The sequence below is a fragment of the Phaethon lepturus genome, unplaced genomic scaffold (assembly GCF_000687285.1).
Source record: "Phaethon lepturus isolate BGI_N335 unplaced genomic scaffold, ASM68728v1 scaffold288, whole genome shotgun sequence".
NCBI classification, from domain to species: Eukaryota; Metazoa; Chordata; class Aves; order Phaethontiformes; family Phaethontidae; genus Phaethon; species Phaethon lepturus.
The window spans coordinates 65,095-82,872 of NW_010555327.1; the positions used below are offsets into that span (position 1 = coordinate 65,095).

Below are 17,778 nucleotides of genomic sequence, written 5' to 3' on the forward strand. Positions count from 1 at the left end.
ACTCTGTCTTGGTTTACAAGTGTTAAAAACGAGGTAAACTCTACCTCTGTATAGGTATAAATTTGTTTTATTTTCAGAACTGATAATAAGGCTTATTTTAAAAGAATAATGGCATAGAGATTCTTGCCTTTGCTAGAAACCCAAAAGTAAAAGGGAATCATAGCGATCTAATAATATCAGCATTTTGTAGATGCTATTACGAACACTGATTTTTGTTGCACTTTCTAGTTATATGCACTCCAAGCAAACAAAAATCACCCCAAATAACATTAGCACTGTTCTCTGATCTTAACTACTATTAGTCCCTTTTGACCAAATAACTCCACTCTGCTGAGCAGAATGAACTGTATAAGAAAATATGCCTTTCAGGGGAAAAAAAAGCCTTGAAGTCTGAATGTATTCTCTACAGTTTCTTATCTTATTTACACATATTCATTAGTTCTGGATGAGAAGAGGTCAGAGCACAGCCATCCCTGCTTTCCAGAGGCATACTTTAACACTCAGCTTGCAGAAAGCAACTCAGCCTCAAAAAGTGACTTGAATCATAAATCAAATTTAATGACAAGCAACTGTACGGCTCATAAAATCTGTTCCCAGGGACCATTACCCATACATAAAGCATGCAGCTAACCCAATATATCTCATCAAAACCAAACATTCACTCTTACGGGAAGAAAACAGGAATTTAAAAGACAAATTCCACAACTGAGTTCTGGCTAGCCCAAATTTCTTCCAATGCTTAACTTTGCCTAGCTAAAGCTTGCTCAGGGTCTTTATGGGTTGCAATATATGTAAGGACACCACTCAGTGATGACCACATTTTTATAATTAGAGGCTACATACATCTAATCTGAAAGACCATCCTCTGTGATTAGGTATATGCTCATGAAATCCAGTTGCAAACACGTCAAACTCTAAAACTACACAGATTGTGACAGACTAGACTGTGCTCAAGCAGACAAATTGTATATGCAGACAGTGTTCAACAGATATCTCATACTGCTTTCTGATTCCCTAAACTGTTCTTAATCAGTGAGAGTTTATTTAATTGAGAGCTAAAGTTGATTTTAAGGGTACTAGAGGTAGAAGCATTATCAGCAAACATTTGAGATTTCATTTAATATTACTTTATTAAGGACTAAGAACTCAAAGTAAATATACTACAGGCTAAAGAGATGAAAGGGGAAATCTGAGTGCTAAACCTAGTTCTGCTTCCATATATAACTGTGTTTACATCGACAAGTCACCTAATATCTCTGCTAAAATGGTAATAATGCCCTTGCCTCTATTCCCAAAGGAAGCACAGGGAAGATTTATGTGGAACTGTAGTGTTTGAAGAAATAAAATGCTTCAGGAGTACAAGAGTTTTGCATCCTTAACAGAAAAGGGAGAATTATACAACTACAGTGTACCGAGAAGTTGATGGTTATATACATTCCCATCAAAGGGATGCTGGTGAGATAGCAAAGATAAAATCTACATAGTCATACAGTATACGTTATGTCATTCTGTCTTAAAGTTGTGTTTGTCTATGCTGCCTTTTTTTTTTCCCCCTCTTAAACATTAAGTTCAATTCTCAACAAATATTTTTAGGGAGAGAAATGTGGGTTTTATTTGTTTAAATAATTTGTGCCTGACATGTTCCTTTGAATATTTACATTCTCAAATTCAATCTTGAAAATTTAACATAATTTTAGGCAACAATCATGCTGTATTTGAAATTCAGTCTCACTTTACTGCCTCTTTTCTTCTTAATCCCTGATTATTTATCCTCTTTAGTAAGTTTCTAAGAGGAACTCTTGTTAGATCTGTTAGAAGACTGAATAAAATGTATCAGGCACTTTTCACCACTATTTTCATGAAGCATTCAAGCAACAAGGTGATAAGATAGAACTTTTTTTTCTTTTCCATGTTACCAAAAAACAAAACCAAGAAGGACTGGAGCAGAGGTTATTAATGTGTAACAGAAAAGCTTTCTGATTTCATCAGGTAACAAACATTCACAACAGCTGCCATTAAATCCTATGAAGTAAATATCCCATCATTAGATTTAAAAAAAATAAAATAGTATCTTATTGCTTTCTTTAAAGTAATATGACTTAAGAGTCCTAATTCATTAGTAGCAAAACTCAAAGATCTGCAGAATTCTGTCTCATTTCCTTATTATATGCTATGATTTACTGTCAGTTTGTTTTATTATGGAAGCTACTTCACAACCGAGCAATGACAGGCAGTAACTTAAACTCATTAACCTGTGAAGTACCTACTACTAGTCAGATATTTACTAATAACAAGCTTAGTGACAAGAAGTCAGAATACAGTCAGAAGCCTGCATTTTCCAACTCTAAAGGCAAATGTCAGATAAGAGATTCTTAACAGGTAGCAAAATTCTCTATTTAGCAATCATTTTAATGTACTGTTAATATTATTTAAGCAGTCACACGGTTGGCTATGCCCCACTAATTGATACATTTCCAGATAATATTTGTAGATATAACCTGGCTCTAAAGGCATCTGAAATTATAGACTACCCACCGTTCTTCAGAGCTCATTACATATAAGATTATAAACTTCCTCACTTTGCTGGTAACTAAATGGAAACAGCTATACCGAGAATAGAGACAATTCTGCTGCTAAATCACAGTATCCCCGATGGCAATGTGTAAATGGTGTAAAACGCTATCTAGTAATTAGCAATCTAGTAAATGGTGGGACTTTTCCTCATGTGGTCACTTCCCAAATACAACAGTTATTTTCCAAAGCACTTTGGTAACCAGGCAGAACAGTGCTTTCAGGCCAATATATGTTAAGCCATTCATAGTTTACTTACTAGAAAGACACAATTAGAAATAGGTATTGTCAAATGTAAATGAGGGGACCGGCATTAACAAGGATGCCAGTCTTTGTCACTCTCTACAAGGGACTGCAAGCCAAACAGCAAATCTAGCTCCTCACTCAGATCAGCAGAAAAACTGGTTGTAGTTTTGAGGAGATTGGGGGAAAGCGGTGAAGCAAAAGGGTTCCAAGTCGAGTTTAAGTTTTATAACTTTATAACTTTCACTATAGAATAGTGAAAACTGTGTAGGAATACCTTGTCATCAAAACCAAATTAATTGTAGCCCAACTGTTCTAATTTGTTCCTCCTGACTTTTCTTACAGCTTCCCTAGAGACCAGGCTTTCAGGACCTCTTTCCATCCCAGCTGGGTGCTGTTCAATTCTGTCTGAAAAAAAAATGATATGGGGAAGCTTATTTTGTCATGGAAGTTCAACACATCAAGCTGTGTGATGAGTTGTCTTATAGAATTATGAAACAGATGCCCTTTGAGAAAAAAAAAAAAAAGTGGAGGAAAAAAGCAATTCTTCTGAAAACATTTCTGCACCTGAAAAGTGAGCAGTTACAGATATAAACAGAATTCATTATCTTGATCTTCTGGGTTCTGATCAATGTTACGCTTCCTGTTTATGCTTTTGAGTTGTAATTAGAATTCACTTTAATGGCTTTTCATAGCACTTGTTCCTTAGGTGAACATGGCTTGATGGTTAGTTAACCTGTTCTCTTAAAGCAGATATGGTTGGTCAAATAAAAGCAGCTTATAGCTTATTTAGCTTCAGTTCTCTCTCTAGTTTTTACATATTTCAGCTCTAAAAAATTAGAGCTGTTCTTGACTTAAACTGACCTTTATTATCACCTGCTGCTCTGAGCAGCCCACCAGCATTATGGAGGCAGTTTCATTCTGCAATTGTAGGGAAGCTTTTTTCCCAAGTTGTTTTAGACCGAAGACTAGTTTCATCTTTATATTCTAGCTCACTTATGGAACATATTCCAATATTGCCTTTCCGCTACTAACAGCTTATCATACCATATTTACTTCAGAAGCAATTCAGCACACACGCTTGTTGCTTATATATTGCGCTGGAACTGTGCAACTGGACACTGAAAAAGCTATTTCTCACAAAAACAATATGGGCCAATTAATCATCTCAAGTTGTCCTGCGTTCTCTGTGCTTATGTTCTACCAACTGAAATAGTCCTAACAGCATTTCTGTAACATTGTTAATCATATCTCAACATAGATTAAAACTGAGAGGTTAGAATATGGAGAAGATATTAAGATATACATATAAGCAGATATAAGAAGAAATGCAAACTATGCAGAATATCCATTTCAATTTTTCAATTGCTCAATTAACAGGAGGAGGATCAGTCAAGTTTTTCTGGTTATGACAGCACAGGAGGTGAGTTTTGTTTTTCAGTGTCATTTGCCTTTTAATTTTGAAACCTTTGATTTCGCCTTGTATTTAAATAGTTACTTAGAATGTAAAGTTAATTCAGATTATTTATATTGTGAAAGTTATGTCTCAAAGGATTTTACCATGGGAATTCTCTTTGAACGTAAATTAAAGCTTGTAAAAGACATTTCTACACTTTTTAGGCCAGTGGATCTAAAATTAGCAGAAAATATTACTGTTACTCAGCATCAGATCTCATAAGTGTTTTCAGAAATTGGGACTTATGAAAAGATTGTTGGAAAATATGAGCTGCTAAAAGTAATGAAAGCATTAATCAAAATGCTTTATGGCCAATGATATTATGTACTGACATGCATACACCACATAATAAAAAACAAAATTGTATGTGGTAAATGATTGTGTCTTGTAAGTGATTAACTCAAGATATAATAAAATACCAGCAGGCTCAGATGGTGCAAGATCACCGTCTGTGGGCCATCAGGCCAGTGACTGGGACTCAGACTAGAAGGAACTGCTTTTTTAAAAAATACAGTTTCAGTAAAAGGCAAAGCTGTAGCACATACAGTAGATTTGGTGCTAAAATGAGAGTAATACCTGGATTTAATTTGAGATTATTATTATTTGAATGAATTTGAGGCTCAGGGGAATTTAAGACTACATCTCAGATGTAGTGCACCAAATATAAAATCTGAGTGGGGTGTGGACAAGTTTCTGTAGCAATTATAATGTAATAACATATTCAGAGAAAAATTCAATGGTTCAGGAGGCATGTTACTACATCAAGATGCATCTGCTTCTCTTTTTTTTCCTCTTTCTCTTTTTTAAAATGCTGATGGGTATGTTCAAGGTCTAATTGTCAGGTAAAATACTTTTATCATATCTGCAGTGAGAACTACGAAACTGCGAGATAAATAGGCTTGTGTATAATAGCTCCTTTTGGAATGCAGAGCAATATAGCAGAAAGCAAATCTAGTAAATCAGATTGCCTTGCGTGAGTGTTACACAATTCAGTGTGGAAAGTAGCTAAGATTAAAATTAGTAGCTCTTGCCAACTAAAGAATTTTTATTTTCATTTTAGACTTTTCAGAAGATCTGAGGAAATCAAACATAATTTTTGTAGTTGGTAAGTAGGACTCCTAATTTAACTGCTACATTTGAAAATCCCCATGTTATTTAGTTTTGATTATATGATTTCTTTTAAAGTTTAGCAGAACAGTTTAGTTAAAAATATTTATACTACAATGGTGGTTTAGTCTTCTGAAAAGCAGTTAGGATTTAATATCATGTTATTAACCTGGGTCTGACCATGCTAACAACAGTTGTGTAAAGCTCAGAGCAGGAGGGATGTTTAAGTGTGAACATACTCAAAATGACCTTAGCTCTTGTTCAAGAACAGTAGTGCTGTGTGATCTCCCACAGCAAAGCTGCCTCACCAGCATTAGTTAAAGTGTTACTAGATTGGATCTATAAATCGGAATTTTAAGCTTCAGGTGAGAAAAAACAGGTGTCTGCACCTCTTCATTTGTGAAACAACTTTTGTAAATAGAGGTTTCAATCCTGCATGTGCTCAACATGCTGTTAAAAAGTCAATGGGCTAGTCACCATGCATGATGCTTAGCACCCACAAAGACTTTGCAGGTTCAAGGTTTACTTTGTATTTGCTTCCTGGAAGTCCACATATGAAAAGCACCATGTTCATGACCCTTATTATATAAAAATTGACTGATATAATTAGCATAAACTTTGAACAGCCCTTTAAAACAAATTATTACCAGAAGATTTACAAGTTTTAGCTTAAAGCTTGGTACTAGTTACTTGGCAAGAATAATTGCTGTTGTATCAAGCAGAATTTTTCAGAAATGCTGTACAATACAGAACAGGAACAACACATTTCCAAGCACCTAAAGATAGATACACAAACATGGGTAATTTTACATAAAAGCAAATCACTGTCTGCATTCTTTTTCCTAACAAAGTGACTTCTGAAATTAGTCATAAATGAATGGAAGGTTCATTCAGAATTCAGGAGGCATCAAGAAAACATTCCAATAACAGCAGGTTGAGGGAGGTGATCCTTCCTCCCTATTCAGCACTGTTAAAGCTGCATCTGGAGTACTGTGTCCAGTTCTGGGCTCCCCAGTACAAGGAAGATAATGAATTATTGGAGCAAGTCCAGCTCAGAACCACAAAGATGTTTGAGGGACAGGAACATCTTTCCTAGGAGGAAAAGGCTTCCTAGAGAGGAAAAGGCTCCAAGGGATCTTATGAAATATGTATAAATACCTCATGGGAGGGAACAAAGATGAGGGAGCCAGAATTTTCTCAGTATTGACCAGTGACAGGACAAGAGAAAATGGGTACAACTTAAAACACACTAAATTCTGTCTGAACACATGAAAACACTTTTTTATTGCGAGGGTGGTCAAACACTGGAACTAGTTGCCCAGAGAGACTGTAGAGTTCTGAGCAACCTGCTCCAGCTGACCCTACTGTAACAAGAGGTGTTGGACTAGGTGATCCCAAAAGGTTCCTTCCAACCCAGAAGATTTTGTGAAAAGATAGCATGTTTGTGTGTTGTGCTTTTGTCTCACCCTGTTATATACCAAATAGAAGTTGACTCAATTTATTGCAAACCTGTGGTGGATATTATACGCTTGAATAAGTAAAGCATGATGAATTTTCAGTGGCTAAGTACTCCACTGCAGCGGACCATGCTAAAAATGTTCAGCCCATGATACCTTGACTAGAAAGAAAGCAGAGAATATGGGTTGGAGCATGCTGCTGCAGGTACTTGAACGGGAAAAACTGTCTCGGTCTCAGGTGTCATTAGGAATGATTACCCATTACATAGATGTATTCATGAGGAAACAGTAAGATGCTTATAAAGATGTTTTAAAACTTGAGTTCTAAAGATGTGCATCTGAAGTTGTTAACAAACTAATTGAAATAAATACACCATCTGCCATAGCTGACAAATTGAGATACTGTTCATAAGGCAAAGGGAAAAAAGCAGACAATTCCCTCCCCCACTAATTTCCCTTGAAAATTGTCCAAAAAGGGAAAGGAAAAAAATAACCTAATTAGCAAAGATTTACATTAGAGCTAATGTAGGAATTAATTGGAATAACAGTCAACTTGGATTAGGTTAAGCAACAATGTCAATGTTTTACCCAGACAGCAAAGCAGAGACATAGAACCAGCAAGTCAAAAATATGGGAGATGACAACAGGGTAACAAAAGAGGCAAAACCAAGTTAAATTTGGCCTGTTAAAGCAAAAGTCAAGAGAAAAATTGAAAAAAAAAAAATCAAACAGATGCAAAGTTAAATTTGGGGGATGCTGCAATGTTCACAACTTAAATAATCATTGCCAAAAAACCAAACATAACAACAAAAATTCCCCCCCACCAACCAAAAAAAAAAAATTTTTTTTTTCATAAGAGCAAAACGAAAAGTAAAATCTTAACCACAATGACGAATGTATGATTTTATCATTTGTCACTCATGCACTACTCTCGATCGCATCCAGAAAATTGCCATACAAAAAGTAACTGGGAACATTATCCCTCCCTATCCTCCACAGGGGTTTCATAAAAACATAGCCACATTTGGCTTTGGTCAAGGCTGAAACCAAAGCAGAAAGTTTTCAGGAATCTTTCTGCACTTCGGATCAGAGACAAACTCCCAGCTTAATCTATATTTAAATAAGTGCTTAAAACATAGCCAGTGTAACCAATTTTCTCTGCAAAATCTTTGGCGTATTCTTGCTGATGAACCAAAGCTGATAATGGTTTAAGCTTAATGTAAATAAGACTAGCTTTTCAGCTAACACTCTGAAGATATTATCACCTCTTACATTTACAGGTAAAACATTATCAGCTGCAGACACTAGCTTCTTGTGCATACACTCCCCTCCAACTCTTTATTTGTTCAAGGTATATCAGACCTTGAAGGACTTAATCTAACTTTGAATTTAGCCCTGCTTCGAGTAGAGGGTTTTACCAGATGAGGTCACTTCCAACCTAAATTATTCTACAGTACCTGTACTACAGCTCCTTCTACAATCAGATAGGCATAGGATGAGCAGTGCGGATGATTAAAACCCCAATCCATCTAAGAGCTAACTGTAGAAGCTGATGAAAGCTGCTTTCTCTGACTGTCCATCAAACGAACTCCACATTTTCTTTAAGAGGGATGAAAACTCAGTGATGTCCCAGGACATCACATCACTCTGCCAGTATTGCTGGTTGCAATAGTGCTCCAGGTTGTTTTTTGATTAAAGTCATCTTTCAGAAGAAAAAATGTTGAGGGATTTTTGTTGTTGTTTTTAAGTAACAGCATCATTCCTGTATGGTTTCACTCAGACTAAAATTATACATGAACAACAGATGAGGTGCTATTGAGAAGCCTTCAAATGCCATATTCTGAAGCTAAAGCTTGTGTTTGTTTGTATAAATAATTCAAGTAGCATTTATAGAATTGACAACTGATCAAGTCCTCCAGAATCATAGCTTGAATATAAAGATAGCTTGACTGGGGTTATTTTGATTTCAGTTCTGACTTCCAAGGCTCCATAGTGCAGCTAGGTTTCCCATGCAAGCACTTTTCTGTGATACAGGGATGATATTATGAAAACAAGGTCTAGAAATGGAAACATTTTAAAATAAATGGTCCAACTCTCTTGTAAATCCTGCTGCTGGCATCTTATGTAAATGTTCCTAGTATTTTGGTATATGATAATCTCATAAGATTTGGCAAGTTTAAAATAGAGACATCCCAGTCTGTCTGTATGACACTTCTGCTTTATTAATATTTCCGGCAGCAAAGCCAGTTCATGAACTGCTCACATTGCTTGTTCCTGTCCCTGCTCACTCCCAGAGGCAGTCTTAGCTCTCTCTAGCATCATTAATTCATCTACTTGTGATGTTGTGCTCTAGGCCAAACCAGTAGATTTGAATCACATGCCTAGGCTTGTGGTCTTTCATAGTCTGGGGGGGCAGTGGGGCACGAGGGAGAGCAGGTGTAAGAGACTCGATTTCTTAAACTGAGATCTTTCACGTATCTAAGGGAGACTGCAGTTAAACATGCAGAAGTGCTGCCTGGGCAGTTGTCATTTCTCCCTACCCACTCTTTTTCTCCCCTTGAAGTGCTCTCTGTGAAGCATTTCTGCATTCAATAATTAAGTGGGGAAAGGTGACCACCTAAGTCAGCAGTGCTGCCAGAAAGTCATTTACCAGAAGATCCCCTTACACAGTTTCACAAGCAGCTGAATCAACATAATGGAAGGGAAAAATCTGCTACGGGAGTGCATAGACCTTTTAATCCAGCCTTGGCTACAGAAAAGCAATATGCAGAACTGCATTTAATTTTTATGCTCTGTCTAGTACCCTGGTACTAGCACAAGGGGACACACAAAGGATTCAGTTTCCAAAAATAATCTCACTGACTGATGCTACCTGCATAATTTCTGAATGTGCAACTTTTTCTTTTTATTATAACTTGAAAGCTCATTAACTATGAAGTATAAAAGTTAATTAACATTCATTAACTATGAATGAGCTTTAAAGCAAGATGTACTGCACTTAGCGATACTAGCATAATACAAAAGCATGCTAACATTGAAGAACTGCTGATAGTTCTTACACATTCTCCTGCAGGTCACAGCATAGTCATAACTCCTCTTGCCATTTTCTGAGCTTTAACTCTTTATTCTCATGACATATATGAAAATCAGAACATGATTAATCTGAGTAGCAAGTTACTGTGAATCAGTTTGTCGCTGGTTAACACAATTTTGCTTTCTAAAATACATGTAGGCAGAGTAAAAGATGACAGCATACAGAAAAAATGACAGTGTTTACAAAGAATCTTATGCCTTCACAATGGAAGTAAGGACATATTTTCCTCTTCCTAACAATTGAGCCGTTGGGGAAACTTCACTACCTTTTTCAATGTCTCAAGTTTTTTCTGTTTGAAAAACAGCATAAGAAGTTGCAGTGATGGCTTCTTAACTGAAAGTATCTTTGTGCTAGCTTTTGTTATATTTAATATGCAGCTGTTGTTCCTTATAAACTTGCTTCAATTATTAATTTTTTCTCATTTTTTAAAGATGCATAGATTTAATAAAGAGACCCTCTAAAAAGAAGGAAATACAAATTTTGCAACATTACAAATTGATACTAAGCTCATGACTGCATGGTTAACATTCTCTTAAAGCTGCTTAGGTATCAGTCCTATGAGTATATACCCTGAGCCAAAAGGAAGTATCTCATGAGTAGGGAAATGCACTTTCACATTCTTTCCCACCTAAATAGCTCTTTTTCAGTCACATTAAATACTGGCCTTCAGAGGGAGACAAAACACGTTCAACACTTGAACTTCAGGCTTGTAAATGAATACTGGTGTAAATGCTGAACATGTGTTGGGCCCTCCATGCTGAATTTCCTGGCGGCATTCAGCCTCTTCTCAGATAAGGCCCAGCAAGAACTGCAGTCTCATTCATTGATAAGAAAGCACAAGACTTTGTAAAGTGGGTCATATACATTTGTCAAGCAGTAGGATGCTTTGCTACTCATCAAATGATAATTAATATTAGTGGCCATAAAGATTACCATTTTCAGCACATAACTATTATTTAATTATGCCTTTTCCTCTTTAAAGAGCTCAGCATTTTAATCTCAGCTTTGGTGGAACTCTTCTATTAAAAAATTACATTAATTAAAATTGACCCTGTTTTTGGAGGCACAGTAATGCTTGTTATGGTGTATGGCCTGTATAATGGGCATACACATTCTGACAGTGTTCTCTTTTAAAATACTAACATATAAATGTATAATAGAAACACATCAACTTTGCTGAGTATTTACCTGCTAGCTAAACAGACAGAAATTGTCCTTGTATTGTTATTTCTAAAAAGAGTTCTAGTTTGTTTAGTATATGAAGGGGCATTATGAAGTTTCTGTTTTGGCTCTACATTCAGAAGAATTATAGAAGTTATATAAGAAACAGAATAAAGTCATCTTTATAGCTGTTTTTTTTTCTAATACTGTGTATATACACCAAATAAATAGGATTAGATTACTGCACTGCTATTATATTCAAGGCCAGGATGTGTAAACAATCACATGCACACACAAACTTACTAATCTAAAAAACCAAAACAGACCAGAAATAAAATTAATTGCCACTACAGATATTTAACAGTCTCATTACAGATAATTTGCCCATAATTTCTCTGTCGCGACTCTTATTTATTTCTTGTTTTCTTTCAATCAGTGCTTTTACAAAAGAATAATTTTCTTCTTATTAAAGCAATACAAAACCAACATGCAACCCACATTAGAAAGAAAACTGTGACAAAGATATTTCTAGCTAAAATTGTAGCACAAGTGTGAGTCACACCATGGGCTGATAATTGTCTTTCTGAAGCTGAAGTAAAAGACTCCAAGTTACAGTAGACAAAACTGTTCCTTTGATGCTACTGGTTTATGACCCAGTTTTTATTCCAGGCAACAGTACTGCAACTTCTCTGAAAATTATATGCCTGTAGCAATCATTTAATAAATTGAATGCAAAAGTTAGAAGAAAGTTCAAATCAGGAGGAGATGATGCCAAATTCACTCTCTTGTGAACATGCTATTCTTGTATTTGTTCATGGAAATATAAACAAAAAGGAATATCACTTCTTTTCTAGCATCTTAAATCCATATAATAGAGCTGTGTAGTCATATTTGTAAGTCCCAACAGTTGATACATAAGTCACATGCTTAAAAAACTTCATTGAAAAGAGGTTGGTGGGGTGGGGTTTTTTTGGTTTGGCCTTGCCTCTTCTTTTGATTTTTGAGCACAGTCTCCCTACAAGGGTATAATTACCTCCCACTGGAGTAGATCTTCTGAATAGATCCATCAAAGATTGTAAAAATGCTGCTACACGCCTTGAAATTTCTCCCCGAATCCTGATACTGTCACAACAGAAGTTTGCTTTCCCGGCCTCCCCGAGCTGTGGCACCAACATGGCCCCCCAGCCCTCCCCACCCAGTTCAGCCCTCGTGGGGTGCTCACCTCTGCCAGCAGCTCTGGAAGTCACCGCCACAGGAGCTGGATCCCCAGGAATCAGCTTCCAGCAATTTCCGTGGACTGCCCATCTCCCCGGTAGGGTTGGGGTGGCTGCTGCCAAGCGGCTGAAAAGGCACTTGGTGTTTCACAGGGTCAGCCTTCAGGGTGAGGAAGGAAAAGCAGTCACCTCCATTGAGGAGGTGAGACAGGGCAATGCCAGCACCTGCAGAGCAAGGAGGTGTCCGGAGCCTCTGAGATAGCCCCAGAAAAAGGGCACTTGCCAGAGACGCATCCAAGAGAGGCAGAGTTTTGTGACTCTTGAGGTGATGGCAGCTCTCCTGCCGAAAGAAGAGGAAGGCTTGAGGTGCCATTTCTGATAGGAGGCCAGCTGCAACGTTCACCTGAGTTGCTGCCCTTCCCCACCCGCCCTCTCTGTCTCCCCACAGGCCCCCGGGAGAGGCGAGCACCCAGCCTGCAGCTGTGGTGAGCTGGGGCCACGGCCACAGGTGCCTTCCCCTCAGCCTGTGGAAAAATCACTTGAGCAGCTTCACCCGAGTGCCCTGTCAGCTGAGGCTGCCCTTCATCCCTCTGGCTGTTTGACTCGGGGCCTGGTTCAGCTACGGTTTTCCAGCTCCTGACTGGGTCCAGCTGCGGATGTGGAAGAGGAAAAAGGCCTCCATGTGCCCTTCGTTGCGGGGCGCTTGCTGTTACACTTCCCTGCAGCGTGCACAGCGCAAGCTGGTACTGCAGCTGCAGGGAGCGGCATGTCCGAGCCTTCGTCAGCTGTTGGCAGCTTCGGTGCCTGCGCTCGGTTATCGGCAGACATACCAGCACGTGAGAGCTTTCCAGTCCAAAGGGAAAGGGCACAAGCACTGTGCAATTTTGCTCTTACATTTACCACAGTGCGAAAGGGTTTAGTTACTGTACACCTACGTGCGTCTCATGCAACAGAGGCAGGTTTCACTACTTGCCTACACCTTTCCATTCCATGAACGGGGGCAAGATACTTCCCTCGCAAGCATGCAGTGAACATTAGTTTGCTAGTACTTACAGTGGCTATCAAGCTGAACATACACTGAGTCAAATACCCTTCCCCACTAGCTGTCTGTTTAATGGTTTTCTTTTACGTGGTAATGGTGTTTTAGGAACAGGTTCTCTTCTGCAGGAGATTGCACACTGTTGTGACTCCAGTCAGCAGTGTAGTGTGTCAGAAGGGAAGTATATGACTTGTTCTACTGTATAGAGTGTCTCAAAAAAAAAAAAAAATAATAGCGCAATAGGTGGTCTCATCAAGTTCCTCCCATTTTCTTGGTTGCTATAGTTTGGGAAAAAGCAGATACTTATTCTCTTCTAATTCTAGATATTTTTCCCTCACAAAGGTGGCCCTGGCTCTGGCAAAGGTAGCCAGTGCGAACAGTTAGCCAAGAAATATGGATTTACTCACCTGTCCACTGGTGATCTTCTCCAAAATGAGTTATCGTCATTATCGGAGAGAAGTAAATTGATCAAAGATATCATGGAATGTGGTGAACCTGTACCTGGCGTAAGTGACAATTTTATTTGGGGTCCTAATGGTTAAACAAAGGCAGTGGTAGGTAGATTGTCTAAAAGGGTGAAAATAAGAGATTAGATCTGATGATTCCATTTAAGTAAAATCAATCTGCAACTTGAGGGAGAAGTTTCCTCATTGCCAGATCTGTGGCACTTCTTTCCCCTTTCTGTGCCACTATTTCTTTACATTTCAGACCCACATAGGCAACAAATTAGTCATGAAATACAGTGAGACAGATGCTGCGCTATGCATTGCAAAATGTAAGAATAAGTACAGGAAACAGAAACTTTTTGTCCATGTTGTAGCTTCACGTTTCAGATTCAGAGCTGGTCCTCCTGGCAGCTATTCTAATTTACAATACCTGCAGCAGTTCCCTGCAGAGCTGGCTGACATCCCAGAGTAGCTGGACAGCAGTTTAATGGAGACTATGAAGGCAGAGTGTGTTGTTCTCAGCTGGACTTGACTTTTACAAGGCAGGTCCACAGCCTCAACTCTTGGTGGGTCTTCAGCAAGTGCAGCTAGATTGTAGGATGTGTTTGTTAATGAAAGATACTGGAAAGTGCTGCTCGGGGGAAACTAAAAGCTGTGCTGAGGCTTGATTTTGATTGCTTTGCTCTTCGCTGTGTTTGGTCGGGTGGATCTCTTATCACTTTCCATGTAATATAATGATACCAATAACATAGCAAAATGCAATCAGATTGGCAAATGCTGCAGCAGTACTCCAGAGTTTTGCAGGTATTAACATTAATTTTGAAATTGAAATATTCCCAGCTATCTAGAGGACATTTGGGGAACTCTTGGATGGGTTGCAACACTAGATTTGTGTAGCATAGCTGGTCCTGAGAGAAGAAAAAGTAGGGTGCCCTGCTACTTGCAGGACAAGAAAAACATGTGCATTCACAGGACGTGCTTTTAGCAAAACAAGGCAGTTCTCAAGGGCATAGGACTAAAGTCAGTGTAACAAACAAAGGTATCAATCTTTCTTATGAATTAATCAAATAACTCCCTTTCTTTCCAATGCAGGGTGTTGTCCTAGAGCTACTGAAGGAAGCCATGGTTTCCAAGTTAGGGGACACAAAAGGATTCCTGATTGATGGGTATCCCCGGGAGCTGAAAGAAGCAGAAGAGTTTGAGAGCAAGGTGACATATAATCCTAATGCTGTTATAACTCCTATTAAGATATGACTGTATTTCTGATGCTGCTTGCGATCCCGTCTTTAGGTGACTGCAACAGGGATGTGTAAAGAACGAATCCAACAGCGCTGTGCTGCTGATCACTGAAACTTTGGCACCCCATCAATATAGGAACTCCAGCTTTTGCCCTCACCTACACAGACACTGTAATGCCAGGCGAAGTAAAGGTTGATTTTACCCAAATTTAATATAAACCAGGAACAAGTCACATTTAGTGGAAAGGACGATTTTTAGAATCAATTTTCTTATTCTAGTGGATGGCTGCTATACTTCTCATGAAAATCTCATCGAGCACTATGTGATGTACGTTCATGAAAACATGTATCTTCACAGCTAATATCTCTTACTGTTGAGCTGGCTCTGCTAAAGCTTGCTGCCACTTTGAAACAGCAAAACACAGATTAAATTTTTGTAGTGAGTAACAGGTGGCATAGCCATAAAAAGAGCGTTTTGCAAGTGACTGCGTGGCAGTTCAGAGCGTTATCGATTTCCTCAGTATGTGCTAAAACCTACTGAGAAATCTCAGCTGTACATTTCTCAATCTGCAGCAAATACTCTATATAAGCCCTATGAATGAATTTGCCAGGGTTTAGGAGAAAGGAAGTGGTGAACTAGGGGAAATAGTTAAGTTTATATTCTATCATATTACATTCCACAAATGTCCTATACAGGTTTGAAAGGTAATAACACTTTAATGAATCATTCGTTTTCTCTCTGAACTTTTAGCTACTTTATTTAGTTGATTACCACAAAAGCCTAGCAAGATTTAAGCTTTAGAAGCTGGACAAAATAATGGGCAGTAGGATTTGCTATAGAAGCCATTCACAGAAATGTTGATCTATTAGTTCCTTTACTAAAATGCCAGACTATTAAAAAGACATTGGAGTTTGCTTTCATTTTGTGTAGAAGGAGGAGCTATTTCAGCAGTGCTGCTTTTCTAGCAGGCAGGTGTGTCATGTCCTGTGAACACTGTTGTATGCTATAAAGTAGGACTTAGAGATTGGAGCATCCTGGACTGAGGCATTGCCAGGCAAACAAGTCTTGCTTTCAGTGCAAAAGCAGAGCCCCTTTTAGTTCCCATTGACACTGTAGCAGCAAAAGATCCTGTAGTCCTGAGCTGCCTTTGACATTTGGATTAAAATACAAGGACCCCAAGTGACAATTTTGAATGTGCTAAATCATCCCTGTGGTATCCATGTATCCACTTTCACATTTTCACATCCAGTTTTCACAGGGTGAACTTGGCTGGCTGTAAGCTGCTCAGTAAGTCTGTGAAGTTTTTTTAAATGAGTCATTATTGAGATAATGCTTTGCAGTTCTTTCTAAAGAGTGATGAGAAGTTCTTCCTATGTTATAATTGAATGAAAAGCAGTGGACATCAGGCTTCATTAATTAATGGCAGCAAAGGGCAAATGGATAACGCTACATAGGTACATAATGTGTAAAATGCATTATAATTGTTAACAAAGAGCTGTTCTATTTAGAAGACGTTGGGAATAGCGCTTATCCTTAAAAGCCTTACAGCCCTAAATAGAATTAGCTATGTAGAAACAGTTTATTCTCCAGTCAGTTTTGCCCAATTCCTTTCTATGATATGGTTGTACTTTTACCTACCCACAATTCTAGAGAAGCACATGTCTCTGTTCCCTCCTTGGTCTTTCTGCTAGGTGAGAAATAGAAAACAATGTTAAATTATAAGTTCCACATCACCAGGTGGAAGATATCCAATACGACACAGTAAAGACCCAATACATTAGACTTGTTTGGTTTCCTGCAGATGTCCGCACAGCATGCATTATTTAAGCTAAATTGTGTCAGGGACACAGTAATTAAAAAAAAAAAAAAAAAAGTAAAAATTGCTGTAATATCTGATGGGGCATTACTTCTACTTCTAATTTTTAACTCAGAAGAATGACATTTCTGTAACATTTTGAATTCCAGAGAATAGCAACATTGAAACTTTTAAGAGAACCACATAGATTTTTCAAAAGCAAATCAGACCTGGTCTGTCAAACAAGGTACTATTATTTGATACTACCAGTCAGTAGACTCCTCCATATCCTCATTGTAACGTGATGATATGACTACACCTAATGAGATGAAAGGAATCATTCCTCATTTATTCTATTATAATTTAGAACAGACCATGGAATTCCTTATGTGGAGCTGGGAAGAAATAACTTCTCACCGTCCCAGTCCAATTATATAAAAAGAACATTTGTTTTAATCATTGATTAAGATTACATCTTTTTTAACTTCTCGATCTAAGCCTCTTGCACTGTTAAAACTGCCTTAGTGGCTTTTTTAATCCCCAAACCCAATACTGCTGCTGCTAATAGCATTAATGTTTTCTGAGCTGTGTGGAAAAAAAGGATGGATAAAAGCCTGTCATTGAACCGTCCGACATAATCCCTTGGCTTCAGCTGTCTCTTAGAAAGTCATTAAGGTAGTGGAAAGGTCAACATAATCCACACATCCTCAGTCAAATGCAGAGGCCTAACATGAAATATTTACCTTTAGAACATTTCTTCCTTTAAGGGCTGTCAACAAAGATACAAAGATAGCAATGGCAATTTCCATATATCAGTCATTTAGACTTTCTTTGCTGTAGCTGTGGTAAAGCATGAATTTGGAATGGTCAGTAGTATGAAGAGCAGCTGTCTTTTCTCAAGACTCCTCTCTCTTTCCTAAAAGGTGTTCTCCAAATCCCTGCTAGAAAGGGAGGGA

General features: G+C 38.1%; 1 protein-coding gene across 1 annotated transcript in view; it reads left to right on the top strand.

The window, feature by feature from the left end:
• AK5 (adenylate kinase 5) overlaps positions 1-17,778 on the top strand; it is a 92,846-nt gene that overhangs the window by 64,970 nt on the left and 10,098 nt on the right. The window contains exons 9-12 of the mRNA XM_010292107.1: positions 4,195-4,237; positions 5,331-5,375; positions 13,685-13,848; positions 14,881-14,997. Coding sequence (XP_010290409.1) covers positions 4,195-4,237; positions 5,331-5,375; positions 13,685-13,848; positions 14,881-14,997 — 369 coding nt within the window. The remainder of the gene's footprint in view (positions 1-4,194; positions 4,238-5,330; positions 5,376-13,684; positions 13,849-14,880; positions 14,998-17,778) is intronic.